This window comes from Geotrypetes seraphini, chromosome 15 (genome assembly GCF_902459505.1).
Source record: "Geotrypetes seraphini chromosome 15, aGeoSer1.1, whole genome shotgun sequence".
Classification (NCBI taxonomy): Eukaryota; Metazoa; Chordata; class Amphibia; order Gymnophiona; family Dermophiidae; genus Geotrypetes; species Geotrypetes seraphini.
Window position 1 is genome coordinate 2912275 of NC_047098.1, and position 13217 is coordinate 2925491.

Consider the following 13217-nt stretch of genomic DNA (forward strand, 5'->3'; position numbering starts at 1 on the left):
GGGAGCCGCCTTCTTGTGGTTACAATCAACGTGGCTTACATATTCTATACCTGGGACGATGGAGGGTTAAGTGATTCCTCAAGGTCACAAGGAGCTGCGGAATCGAACGCAGTTCCCCATTAGACGATGGCAGATTACTTGTATATGTACTGAAAGGAGATGTTCCAGGGAGGGGGCAAAAAGCAAGAGTGCGTGCATTAGCAACTCACCTGCCAACTGGATCCAGATTTGCAAGACAAGGTGAATCCAACCATGGTGTAGCGAGGGTGGGAGGCAGCACCCGGAAGTGACGTCAGCGGGAGACCCGACGGGGTCGCCAAGAGCAGTTGGAGGTGTGGGGGAATGCACGTGGAGGCAGGGTGCTGGTGCCCAGTGTGGACCATCCCCCTCACCCCCCCACTGGATCCACTGGATACTATTTTTCTTTTTTCTATTAAATGTCCATTTGAAGTGTCCAATACTTAAGTGAAAACTATGATCCTCAAAATAGGCAAAACTTAGTTATGAGAGTTTAGGAAGCCAACTTGCTACAGCAGGTACAGGTGGGTACTACGCGTTTCGCCGACAGGCTTCTTCAGAGAACCCCCATGCTGGATGGAACATCAAGTTCAACAACTTCCTGTTGGTCAACAGGAAATTCAATCGGTTTAGAAGTGAAGATTCAGGAAGTTGTTGAACTTGATGTTCCATCCAGCATGGGGGTTCTCTGAAGAAGCCTGTCGGCGAAACGCGTTAGAACCCACCTGTACCTGCTGTAGCAAGTTGGCTTCCTAAACTCTCACAGCTAAGTTTTGCCTATTTTGAGGATCATAGTTTTCACTTCAAATGGACATTTAATAGAAAAAAGAAAAATAGTATAAAAAGACACTCACCAAAATTTAAATACCTTTCTACCGCTTGAGGATGGTGCTATGATAGACTCTTTGAAAGTCCTTACAAGGGTTGTTGCCCTGGTTTGGTCACTTTCTTACCATATCTTGGTTCTGAGCATCTTCGTGGTTTAAAGGCATTTTCATTTTGGTTTTTGTTCCCTTTTTTGTTTTTGTTAGTTCATAGTCTTTTGGGAACTTTTTCTGTTTGAAGTTCACCCAGTTGTTATATTGGGTATTTATTATTAGGTTTTATATAGAAATTTGATAGATCACTAATCGCTACACATATCAAAATGAACAAAATAGACCATAACTGTTCTGTCTTCTCGGTCGCTTTGAATACTGTCAGGCCACGCAGCAAAAACACCGCACCTCAGAGAGGCGGCTGATACGTGAAAGCGAGACCTGTCCATTATTAGCAACTTAAGAGCAGAACAAAATTCCAAACAAACAGATTATGCGTCTCAAAACAGAGCTTTCATTTTCTCATTTCTGGACTGAGTGTCCCAGATATAAGGGGAGAATTTGTATTTCAGGCTGGTTAATGCCCACTTGTGGACACTAGCCTTGACCTTGCCCGAGATCTGCTCTGAGGTTCCCTGGGGTCACTGGACTGCAAATCTATGAGTTGCCTACTTATTGTCCTCCGACTCTTAGTGATGGGTCTAGTCAACTCGTGTCCAAAAAGGTATCTGGCCTTTATTATGAACACAGAAAACCTTGTATTTAAGATATGTATTCTTCACTTGTTTATGCTGTATCCAACTTTGGATGTCTGAATGTGGTACTGTTTCCACTGCAGCTCTGCCTTTTGAATGCCTCGAGATGCTCTTGTCTTCTCCCCTGCTGTCTCTTTACAGCTTGTGATGGCTTTAGAAGTGGTAGGATGAGGCCCGCACAGCTCTGATGATGACAATCAGAACAGCAGCACCCCCACCTTATTGAACTTCTTCACTCTTATGTCTGTTCTAACTAGTGACTGAATCCTTAGAACACAGAAACATGTTGGCAGATAAAGGCCAAATGGCCCATCCAGTCTGCCCATCCACAGTAACCAGTATCTCTTTCTCGCTCAGAGATCCCACATGCCTATCCCAGGCCCTCTTGAATTCAGACACAGTTCGTTTCCACCACCTCTTCTGGGAGACTGTTTCACACATCCATCACCTTTTCCTTGTCTGCATTCACTCTCTCCAGTTCATTTTTATTCTAATTGTCTTTGTGTCTGTCCCTGACCTACCCCACCTTATACAGTAGTTTAAAGGACTCGAGGGTGGGGGGTCTTAGTTTTGACCTCCGACCTTAGGAAGTTCCTGCTATGCTGGAGCTTGGTTTGGGGGTTCTGGCTGTTACATCATAGCTTCTGGGGATGGGTTTGGAGAATCTCTGTGAAAAGTCCTAAAAAGAGAGAGAGAGAGAGAAAATGTCTGTTAACACCAAACCAAAAAAAGCATTCCACTGGAATTAGAAAAGCTCCACCCCTCTGCCCCCCCCCCCTCCTAGGGTTGCTAGATTTTACATTTGTAAAATCTGGACCCTCTAGACCTGCCCCCCAGGCCTGCCCATCCCCACCCGTTTCGCCCCAAATCCTGCCCTAGCCTTGACCCCGCTGCATGCTCTGGTCGGGCAGGAGGGCGTCTGCGTGGATACGACACAATGATGTCACGTGGACTTGTACATGACGTCATCGGTGCGTGGATGCCCTCTTGCCCAACACAATTTCAGGGGAAGCTTCTCAAAAAAAAGTGCCGGGTTTTGAAAAGCCGTCCGGACCCCCAGACATGTCCTCCATTACCCTACCCCCCTCCAGACATTCTTCACTCCCCTTTTGTCATTTCGAATAATTAGCATTTTTCTAATCAGGACCTTATTACAGCCAACAGCCAATCGGTGCATTGTCCTACCAAAGCTAATTTTGACGGTTCCTTCTTTTTTGTCTCAGCTTTCCCAATACTGGAACCAGGCTCTAAACCACATAATAAACTTGTGTTCCATTGTAAAGTTGATTATCCAAGTGAACCCCCAATACTTTTTGCTTTCAAGGTATGTCTGACCTTCTTTTTCTGGAGCCATATGGTAACCTTAGCGAGGGAGGGGGAAGCATGTCACTATTCCCCCAACCCCCCTTAAACACACCCCGGGGAAGATCATGAGCACCCTAGGGAAGCCATATGGACATTTCAGGCAGGCAGAGGGAAATGATCTCTGACAATTCAATTTACCTGTCTCGTAAACCACTTGCAAAATTGTTTGTCATTCTAATGATGGTTTTGCTTCTCTCAGGTGCGTCATTCTTCCAGTCCCAAGAGCTACACTGACAACACTATGCCAGAAGATCTGGAGCACCTGCTGAAGAAAGACGACGGCAGGGACTGCACCAACTATAGAACAATCGCCCTGATCCCCCCCCCTTCTAAAGATCATCCAGAGGCATATGGGCAACATCCTTGATCGAGAACTTCCTGATGCCCAAGGGAACCGTCATCACATCTTAAACTTGAGGTGGATCATAGAAAAAGTAACGTATCATCCGCCAAGAGGCAAATCTTACTAGACAATCCTTCAGCAATCTTCTGCTGCCTTGCCTCAGTCACTCCAGAAAGTCCCTCTCATAGATCACACGCTTCATGTCTCTGTCTAGCACTCACCTGCTCTCGACAGATGTCTAGCATGATCCCTGACCGGATGAGGCACCAGAGCTCTCCAACCAATGAGATGAAAATGTGCAAGATGTCCATCCAGAGACCCACAGTCAGCATGAGGATAAGGAGTCCCCCCATCCTCACAAACACCGTCTGATACACCATCTGCTCGCTGGGTTTCTGCCGCTGCTCCTCTGTGAAAACAGAAAGGACCATGAGCACCAGCCCTGCTGTATCATCTGCACGACATGCAGAAGTCGAGAAAAGAAATGAGAGGATTCACAGGTTTATAGCTGAAACTAGGCACAGCAAAACCTTCAGTGGATTGATTTCTTGACTGCATCAAGATTTACAAAGACTAGTGGACACTCGATGAAGTTACAGAGTAATGCTTTTAAGACCATTAGGAGGCAGGCTATGTGGGGGCCCAAGCAAAGAACATCACTCCTGCTGCTGCCCAGACTCCACCCAGCAAGTACCGTGGGGTCAGGATGGATATTCGGCAGCAATGTCCAGTTAGCGCAGTTGAAAATCCAGCGACGGCCCTCTCACTGCGAATTCACTGGGCAGGATAACCACAGAAAGAGGAGGGAATCAAAGCAACGCTCACATGAACCTCACACACTTTTAACAGGGCACAGAGGGGTGTGACCTACCTGGAGCAGCAGGTGCAACTCTGGCCGCCTGCTTGGGCAGACTAGATGGACTTTACAGGCCTTCACCTGCCGTCATTTACTTTGCCAAGAGCCTGTCCTACTGGTTAAATTGTTTTGAATAACAGGCCCTGGAAATTTTGGGATTTATTTTCCAGAATCCGTATTTCCTGGGTATTACTCGGAACCTTTTCCAGTGGAATCAAATACATACATTGGGCAGCTGTGGAGTTCTTGGACTGGAGGGCCCAGAGCAGGCAAGGAGAAGGAAATAAGGACACGGATGTTCTCCGGTGTTTCGCCAATAAACATCTTTCTTTCCTAGTAGGGATCTTTTATCAGAAACCTTCCCATAATAAAACCAGCACAGGACATAGTCCACTTTGCAAGCCTTCCCCAGGAAGTGGTGCCCCTCCTCCCCCCCTGCCTCCTTCCCTTTCTAGCTTCTCTGGCGTCAGTGTCGCTTTGCCCTTTGACATCACTTCCTAGATGCGTGTCCCAGAAGTGATGTCAGAGAAAGCGCCGATGCAGGCAGCAACCTCACGCTGGAGAAGTAAAAAAGGTACAGGTGTGCACGCAGCAAGGAGACGAGCGGGGCGGGGGGGGGCAGAGAGGAGGAGGGGTGCCACGCCCTTAGAAAGACCGCACCCCTCTTAATACGCCAATCTTTCCAGGGCACCAGTGAGCACCTGCCCTGTGGTGACAACCAGGGCTGGCTCAAAGGACGGTGACCCCCCCATAATTTAGTAGCTTCCCCTTCACCTCAAGTCTCCCCCCCCTAATTCTGGTGATAAAGGGAGCCAAAATCCTGAATCTCAATTCGGCATCTCTGCCTCCCCGCCTGCAAAGAGTCTGGGATTTTGGCGCCCTTTATCCCGGTGCCCTAGTCCATAGGCTGAGCCAGCCCTGGGACTCCAGGTGCAGATATCACCCTAAGCCTTGAATCTCTTCGCCTCACCTTGCATGTAGATGACCAGAAGTGTATAGCAGATGGTGAGGGGAGTCCAGAAGCGGATGGCCTCCGAGGTGCTGAGAAAGTCTTTATTGATGAGAGCGATGGCCGTCAGGTCAGCCACCACGAAGGTGATCTTGAGGGCACAGCAAAGCAGGCTGGGAATTCCATGCCAGTTGGTCAACAAAGTGATGCAGACCCCACAGTATTGCTCACGACTGTGTAGCTCATACATGGTACAGATATGCTTGGACAGTCTGCGTGTGTACCACATGATCAGAACAGCCAATCCCACGGCCAGAATCAGGTTCCACGTGCGGTGGGGTGCCCCCTCATGGAGATAATGGAGGCTGCAGATGATGCCACACCCAAGAGAGTACTGACACATCAGAAACAATTGGCTGTTCTGGGACCCCTATAAACCAACCCAGCAACAGGAGGGTTATTTCAAGATACAGAGCAATCAGATATACATACTACAAACCAAAAAGAAGTTTGCTTTCTAATTTGTTTAAATATGCAGAGGTCTGTAACAAAAAGGCCACCCTTTATTTTCCTCTCCCCCCCTCAAAAAAAAGAAATTCTAAATAAAAGAGAAAAGGCCCAAGTGAGATTAGGTGAGAGGAGAGTTTGAAGAAGACCACCCTTATTTTGAAGGCTGCTGGTAGTGCTCTGGGACTGACAAGGATAATAACTAAATCAGAGCAGTGGCTGGAACCCAGAGAATTATTATTAATCCCCGAGATATATAGAGGTACCTGAGACCCGGAGAAGGATTACTAATCCCTGAGATGATAGAGTCACCCGAGTCCAAGAGGAGGGTTACTAGTCCCTGAGATGATGGAGTCACCCGAGTCCCAGAGGAGGATTACTAGTCCCCGAGATGATGGAGTCACCCGAGTCCCAGAGGAGGATTACTATCCCCGAGATGATGGAGACACCCGAGTCCCAGAGGAGGATTACTAGTCCCTGAGATGATGGAGTCACCCGAGTCCCAGAGGAGGATTACTAGTCCCAGAGATGATGGAGTCACCCGAGTCCCAGAGGAGGATTACTAGTCCCCGAGATGATGGAGACGCCTGAGTCCCAGAGGAGGATTACTTGTCCCCGAGATGATGGAGTCACCCGAGTCCCAGAGGAGGATTACTAGTCCCGAGATGATGGAGACACCCGAGTCCCAGAGGAGGATTACTAGGCCCCGAGATGATAGAGATGCTTGAGAAATAATATTAATCCCTGAGATTATCAAGGTGACTAAAACCCAGAGGAATATTATTAATCCCTGAGATTATGGAGGTGCCCGAGACTAGGAGGAGAATTATTAAATAATAGAGAATATGAAGGTGCCCAAGAGGTGCTTTAGATTCAAGAGGTAGATCATTAATCCTAGAGATGGATTATTAATTCCTAAATTCCGAGACAGGTGTTAATTCCTGAAGTAAGGAAAGTGCCTTTACCTTATTTAGTGAGAGCAGCATAGATACGGCTCTCAGAGAGAATTCCAGGACCACCAGGGCAGCCACACGAGATCCCACCACGGTGAAAATACTGGTGAGGAGACAGATGTGCAGATCCTCCAGGAGAGGCCTCTGGGCCCGGATCTTCTCCTTCTGTGTTCTCCTGTCTGGGTCACTGAAATGCAAATAAATCAAGGGATGGAAAAGGAAAGAGGCAGGACTAGTGGTCACACACTTTTTTAGCCAAGTCAGAGCAGTTAGGGACAGCCAGTGGAAAGAGGGAGGCTACCGAGGCCAGGCTTTGCTCAACCAGCATCGGTAACTAGAGAGGTTGAGGGGAGGGATAAAGACTGTGTTGTTTGGCCCTTCCGACCAAAAATGGTGTTCTGCTGTTCCTGTTAGGCAGGGAATCTTTGGGACTGGAACGGAAAAGGGGCTCAGGACTGAGGAAAAGAAAGGGGCTTCTGGCTGATTCCCAAACCTACCACCAGCCTAGTTTTCCGGATACGCATGAGAACGTTATATATCCTGACTCTTCAGTATATGCAAATATATTGCATACATATTCATCATCTATATCCCAAAAACCAGGCTTTCAGAGGGGTGCACAGGACAGATTTGCGAAGCCCCATGTGGGGCTAAAGCATGAATACAGCACGAACAGCTGAAAAGCAGATCTTCATTGGAATCCCATGCAGCTGTCACACTGATGATACAAGTGAAGCATGAATACAGCACAGACATCTGAAAAGCAGATTAGCAGGCAATAGGACTGGAGAGCAGGTGGATTTCACCATTCCCTGGTCCCAGCTCCCTGCACTTACTTCAAACACATGACGAACAGATGAACCTTCATCAGGCTGCAGAGGGTGGAGACAGCACAGGCTCCCACCAGACCTGGAGAGAGAAAGAGGAAGAGGGTGAGAGGAAGGCAGAGATCAACCAGCACAGGCTCCACCACGCCTGGAGAGAGGAAGGCAGAGATCAAACACACAGCACCGCACACCTTGCAGGAATGCATCCAGGGGGCTGCTGGAGCCCCAGAGGTCCCAGGGCAGCCGGGGAAGAAGGGAGGTGAGGAAGCCGAACATATCGGAGGCTGGAGCCCAGATTTTGCCTTAGTCTTCTCTCAGGCTCAGGCTCAAAGGTCAGCCCAAGGGGGCGGGGGAAAGGGGAGAGGAGCACAGCATTAACAACAATTAAAGTCACATGCCACCTGCAGCCTGCTCCCTTTTCTCCTTTCTTACTTCCAGGTCTCCTTTATTTGGGTGTTTTTTTTTCTCATCGCTTTGATGTTTTCAGGTGAAACTTGTCTCTAAGGCGTCCCAGACCTCCCTCCTCCCTTCCATCTCTACTGCAGTTAGTGGCTACTTTGCACAGGGTTTTAGCTAATTTGCATAGCTGGATTGGAAAATGGGCGATTGAGGGGAAAAACACACAGTGGGCCGTTTTGTGCATCAGGTCGCAGGTTTAGCTCCTAGTCCTTCCCCACAGTGCAGCAAGCCAGGTTTTCAGGCTACCCACAGTGTGCATGAGATTTGCAGAGAATGGAGGCGGAGCATGAAAATTTATCTCATGCATATTCATTTTGGGTGTGTCCTAGGTATGATTACGGGGCCAGTACACTTGGTCCACGTTTAGCCCTAGTTGAGAAAGAGACTCACTCCTGCAGGGTAGGGTTGGTCTAGACAGGATTAGGCAGTGGCCTAAGGCAGCAGCTTCTGGGGGTTGGTTGGAGAAGGAAACCAGCTACAGTCAAAGCAAAAAAGTAGGGTCAGGGGTTCCCAAACCTGTCCTGGAGTCATGTCAGCCACAATGAACATTCCTGAGATTGATTTGCATGCATTGCTTCGCATGTGGGTAGAGTTACCAGAGGTCCGGATTTCCCTGGACACGTCCTCCTTTATCCAGGTTTTGAAAAACATCCTCAAATCAGGTCGGGCAGGGAGGAAGTCCGACACGATTTGAAGACATGAGCAGGCAGGTAGAAGATTGGGAGGGGGGGGGGGATAGAAATGAAGGCAAAGAATAAGGGGAGGGAGGAGTGGGACAATAGATATATGAACGGAGGGAAGGCGACAGGGAGATAGAGGGGATGAGCAATCCACAAAAGAACTGTGCTCAATCCCAGTTTTCACTCAAACCCTGAAGATTATGACACTAGCATGGAACTCTTCAGCCGTCTGTGCTGTATTCATGGGGTGCTGAAAAACCAAGAAGAGAATGAGGTGGATACAGTTCAGCCAATGATTTGTCTCTGCAAATTGGCACTTAACCAAACAAGATTGCGCACTTTTCAGCTCCAGGGGCTCAGAATTTAGGGCTGAGAACTTTCCAGCACCCCGTAATACCTGTATCAGTATAACAGCCGTATAGGGCTCCAGTGGACATCGGCTTTTCATGTGTTCATGGGGCGCTGAAGAGCTGCACTTCAACTGTCTGTGCTGTATTCATTCTTTACCTGCAAGGGACTCTAATGAAGATCTGCTCTTCAGCTCTCTGTGCTGTGTTCATACTTGATCTGTATCAGTTTAATAACTGCATAGAGCTCTATTCTTCAGCTGTTTATGCTGTGTTCATGCCTTCATATATTATAGCAGGGGTAGGGAACTCCGGTCTTCGAGAGCCGTATTCCAGTCGGGTTTTCAGGATTTCCCCAATGAATATGCATGAGATCTACTTGCATGCATTGCTTCAATGCATATTCATTGGGGAAATCCTGAAAACCCGACTGGATTGCAGCCCTCAAGGAAGGACTTTGAGATCCCTATTAAAAAAAGCACCGAGGCAACTGGTGAACAAAATGAGTAACAGCAGCGGAGATGGGGGAGCAGAGGACAAGGGCAGGTGAAGGGCATTTTGTCAAGGAAGGTCTCTTATCTCCTCTGTCCTCTGATAACAAATACCAGGCTGCACAGATGTCAGCAGTTCATTCCCCCTTTTCAATCTGATTTTTATTGCTCTGTGTTTCTAAACAGCTCTTGGAAGCTCTTCCAGCTAAGCCTGAAGTAGCCCTTTCAGGACCAAGGGACATATTTGTCCCATAACTTTAAAATCCTATAAATTTTGATTGGGATAGTCTACAGTTCTAAATTTGATATGTACGGATTCCATATGATACTACCTTTATGTAAACAAACTAGTTCCGACATTCATTCATTAGCGTCGTTGCCAGATTGACGAGAAGATTCACTTGCCACACTGTCCATAAGCCAGAAGTTTGATTTTTTAAATAAAAATAATGATATTTCACAAAAAAAAATCAATTTTTTGGCATCTGCAAGCCCTTTTTACCATAAAAATGTCGTCAAAACCACAAAAATTGGCCTACGATCCTTATGGTCCTGAAAGGGTTAAAGCACAAAAGTGAAGGTTAACCAAGGACGGGTGATCGAACCGGTGCTTAGCTTTCAGGACCTTCTGGTTCCTGCCACAGGCCAGACCTTCGGTAATGCCTTGTTAGATATGTAGATGGCGATACCATGGGTTCTCCCTATTTGTGTCAGAGGCTCTCGGCCTAGTCTGATGTCTATTAAAAGGGGCACACACCTTTTCACCAAATGTCCATAATTAAAGATGGTGGTGGAGGTCCAAAGAGTTAAGGGAAAAGGAGCAGTTCCTGCACAGGACCCCATTCTCTCTATCCCCAGCCCTGCAATGACTTCAATGCTCCGCTTTTACTGCACCTACATGACTGGAATAAGCAGTTTTGCAGCACGGGGGTTTGGCCTATGACACAGGCAATAGTGCTCATTCCTAGTGGATGCTCTGTTGCCCGTTTGGTCAAGTTCCTGGAGGAAAAGTCCATAAACCATTAGTAGCCGTAGGAAATAGATCTATTTTAGGCGGATCTGCTGGATTCCTGGGGCTCAGACTGGTCACAGAGACTGGATGCTGAGCTTGCTGGTCCTTAAGCATTGCTCATCTTATGTTTGTCTGGTCAGTTATAGTGTCCACCTTCAGTTTACATCTTGAGATTCCTCCCTGCTGATTCTCCTCCTTCTTCCTTGTACCTTCCCCCAGCCCCCTATCCCTCATCTGTATTAGAAGAAAAGGTTGACACTTGCTTCCACCTTACCTTGCCCCATCCCACTGTATCACCCCCACTTCATATTCCCTCCTATGCTCACCATGTATTCTTATCCCCACCCCCCTTTTCCTAACCCACTTATCTGGCTTCCTTCCCAGCTCTTTTTAGGTTCTGTCTCTCGCTCTTGCCACCTGTATGTGGCTGTGCCTGGATTCCCTGCAAATTGCTGCATCCACTTTCCACCACTAGTCATTCGCTGCCACCGTGGCAGACCACCTACAGGCTCACTCATCAACCCTCTCTCATTGAGGAGAGGGGGCTCTTCTCCCAGCATCTTCCAGGCCTCCTCCCTATTTTGGGTCTTGGTGAAGTTCTGTTTGTTCAAATATCCCATGACCTCTTTTAAGGTCCTTCCACTTTTGCAAAGTAGCCCCCAAAGGAGCTGGATTAGCGCCAATCTGTACCCCTTCCACTCCTTCGGGTCCCTTTGTCTCACTCGCCAAGGAACAAAACGAGCAGAGTCAGAACTTCTAAGCGATGGAAGAGCAAGTCTGTCCTGCTGCTGTGTGCCTGACTCAGTCTTGTTGGTTGATCCGGGGTTCTCAACCCAGTCCTCAGGATCTCCATACAGAACACGCATTGCCTCCATTGCATGCAAATTCATTTCATGCCACCTCTTTGTGACTAATCTGAAAACCTGTCTGGCCAGGTGTGTCCTGAGGATTGGCTTAAGAACCCCCAACTTAGAGATCTGTAGCATCTGCCCTTTACCTACTGCAGTGATCCCCAAATAGGTCCTGGGAAACCCCCAGCAAGTCAGGTTTTCAGGCTATCCATAATGAATATGCATGAGATAGATTTGCATCTCAAGGAGGCAGTGCATGCAAATCCATCTCATACATATTCATTGTGGATATCTTGAAAACCTGATCTGGCTCTGGTTTTCAAATAAGCAGTTTCAGATAACATTTCTTTGGTTATGTTATAAAATGTTTATGTATATTCAGAAATGAATGTAAACAAAAAAATTATGATTTCTGGAACTTTTATTCCATGTTAAAAAGAAGGTCTTTGTCTAAATTTAAATACAGCCTCTTTTAGTTGATTGGCTAACGGCCAATGATGTCAAACTGGACTGTAGGTATATATTGGGGAGCTTCGAAGTATCGAGCTGAGATCATTATCAGAAGGCCAGCATTTTGGCAACTATAACGACCTCCCGCTAACGCAACTAGCCTTTTGAGTTCCATGATGGAAAAATAACAGCAATAAATAATTATTTTGGTAAACCTTGCGTTATGCGTCATTTCCATGTTTTTGTTATTTTGCACACCTTGAGTGAAAGCTAGCAGCTTAATTGGCAGCTGCAGCTTTATGAGTGCGCTGGTGTCTCATTATCCATGCTCAGTTGTACATCGGATTTCCTTTCCCTATGTGAAAGACTTTACATTTCTCTACATTGAAGCTCATTTGCCATTTATTAGCCCATTCGCTCATTTTGTTCAGGTCCCTTTGTAGTTCTTCACATCCCTCAACAGTTCTAACCCTACTGGAGAGTTTTGTCTCATCCACAAATTTTAGTGTGAAGAGTTGAGATTGTGATGTCATAATGTCTCATTCCACCAATAAGAACCAACCTCATCAGTGATGTCACAATAGCTTGCTTCTACAGGATAAAGGACTTGCTCTATTGCTCTTTCAGTGTGGTTACATGACATTGGTGTCTTCGATCCTGCCAATACCTTTCAGTTCTAGGCGGTTTACAAGAAGAATTGGCCTGGGCATTTTAGTTCACACATTTTAGACAGGTATTTATTTTGCACCTGAGGCAATGAAGAGTTACGTGAGCTGAAGTGTCAACATATGAGCCAATCACTGGTCACAAATGGACAGGAAGTGAGACATTTTTGCAATGCGCTGCGGATTATTGCTGCTGGTCAAGTAATTTGCATGCTCATTAACTGCTGCATCCTGGGCAAATTTTATTGGAAAAAAAGCTCATAGGAGAAGCCAGACAGGCAGCAGTTCTGAGCATAGCTTCCTGCTCTGACCTCCTTTACTGCTTTTCTTAAACTGGGAGTGTTGGGAGCTGCGCTTGAGGCTGTCAGGGAGATACGAGACACTTTAAGACTCCTTTTACTGAGGTGGCAGTGCAAGTAAACTGCTGACAGCACCACCACAGGGGGGAGCTCTTTAGAAAATCTGCCACGTGATGGCAGAAGTAGGACCACAGAAAGCAGCGGGCTGAGGGGTCAAGCACCGATCAGGATTGAAGGCAAACGAAGAAAGACACACAAAGGATAGGGTTACCAGATTTTACTTTAGTATAATACGGACCCTCTAGACCAGGGGTCTCAAAGTCCCTCCTTGAGGGCCGTAATCCAGTCGGGTTTTCAGGATTTCCCCAATGAATATGCATGAGATCTATGTGCATGCAGTGCTTTCAATGCATATTCATTAGGGAAATCCTGAAAACCCGACTGGATTGCGGCCCTCAAGGAGGGCCTTTGAGATCCCTGCCCTAGACCCTCCCCCAGGCTCGCCCAGTTCTACCCATCCCTGTCCCATTATGCCCCAGTCCCACCCTAGCCCCACTCCCCACCGCCTGCCC

General features: G+C 47.3%; 1 protein-coding gene across 3 annotated transcripts; it reads right to left on the reverse strand.

The window, feature by feature from the left end:
* Positions 1-808: 808 nt before the first annotated feature.
* On the reverse strand, positions 809-8125 carry TMEM82 (transmembrane protein 82). Of its 3 annotated transcripts, none has more exons than XM_033921208.1 (7): positions 7583-8125; positions 7401-7473; positions 6577-6751; positions 5126-5534; positions 3521-3708; positions 3095-3218; positions 809-2270 (listed from the first exon to the last, which is right to left on the reverse strand). In XM_033921208.1, exons 1-6 carry the CDS (start codon positions 7665-7667, stop codon positions 3126-3128), a joined length of 1023 nt encoding a protein of 340 aa, XP_033777099.1. In that variant the 5' UTR covers positions 7668-8125; the 3' UTR covers positions 809-2270; positions 3095-3125. The 3 variants fall into 3 exon arrangements, with proteins under 3 accessions (XP_033777099.1, XP_033777098.1, XP_033777097.1); XM_033921207.1 differs by having other exon boundaries at positions 3095-3221; XM_033921206.1 differs by lacking the exon at positions 3095-3218 and having other exon boundaries at positions 7583-8071.
* Between the last annotated feature and the right edge of the window lie 5092 nt (positions 8126-13217).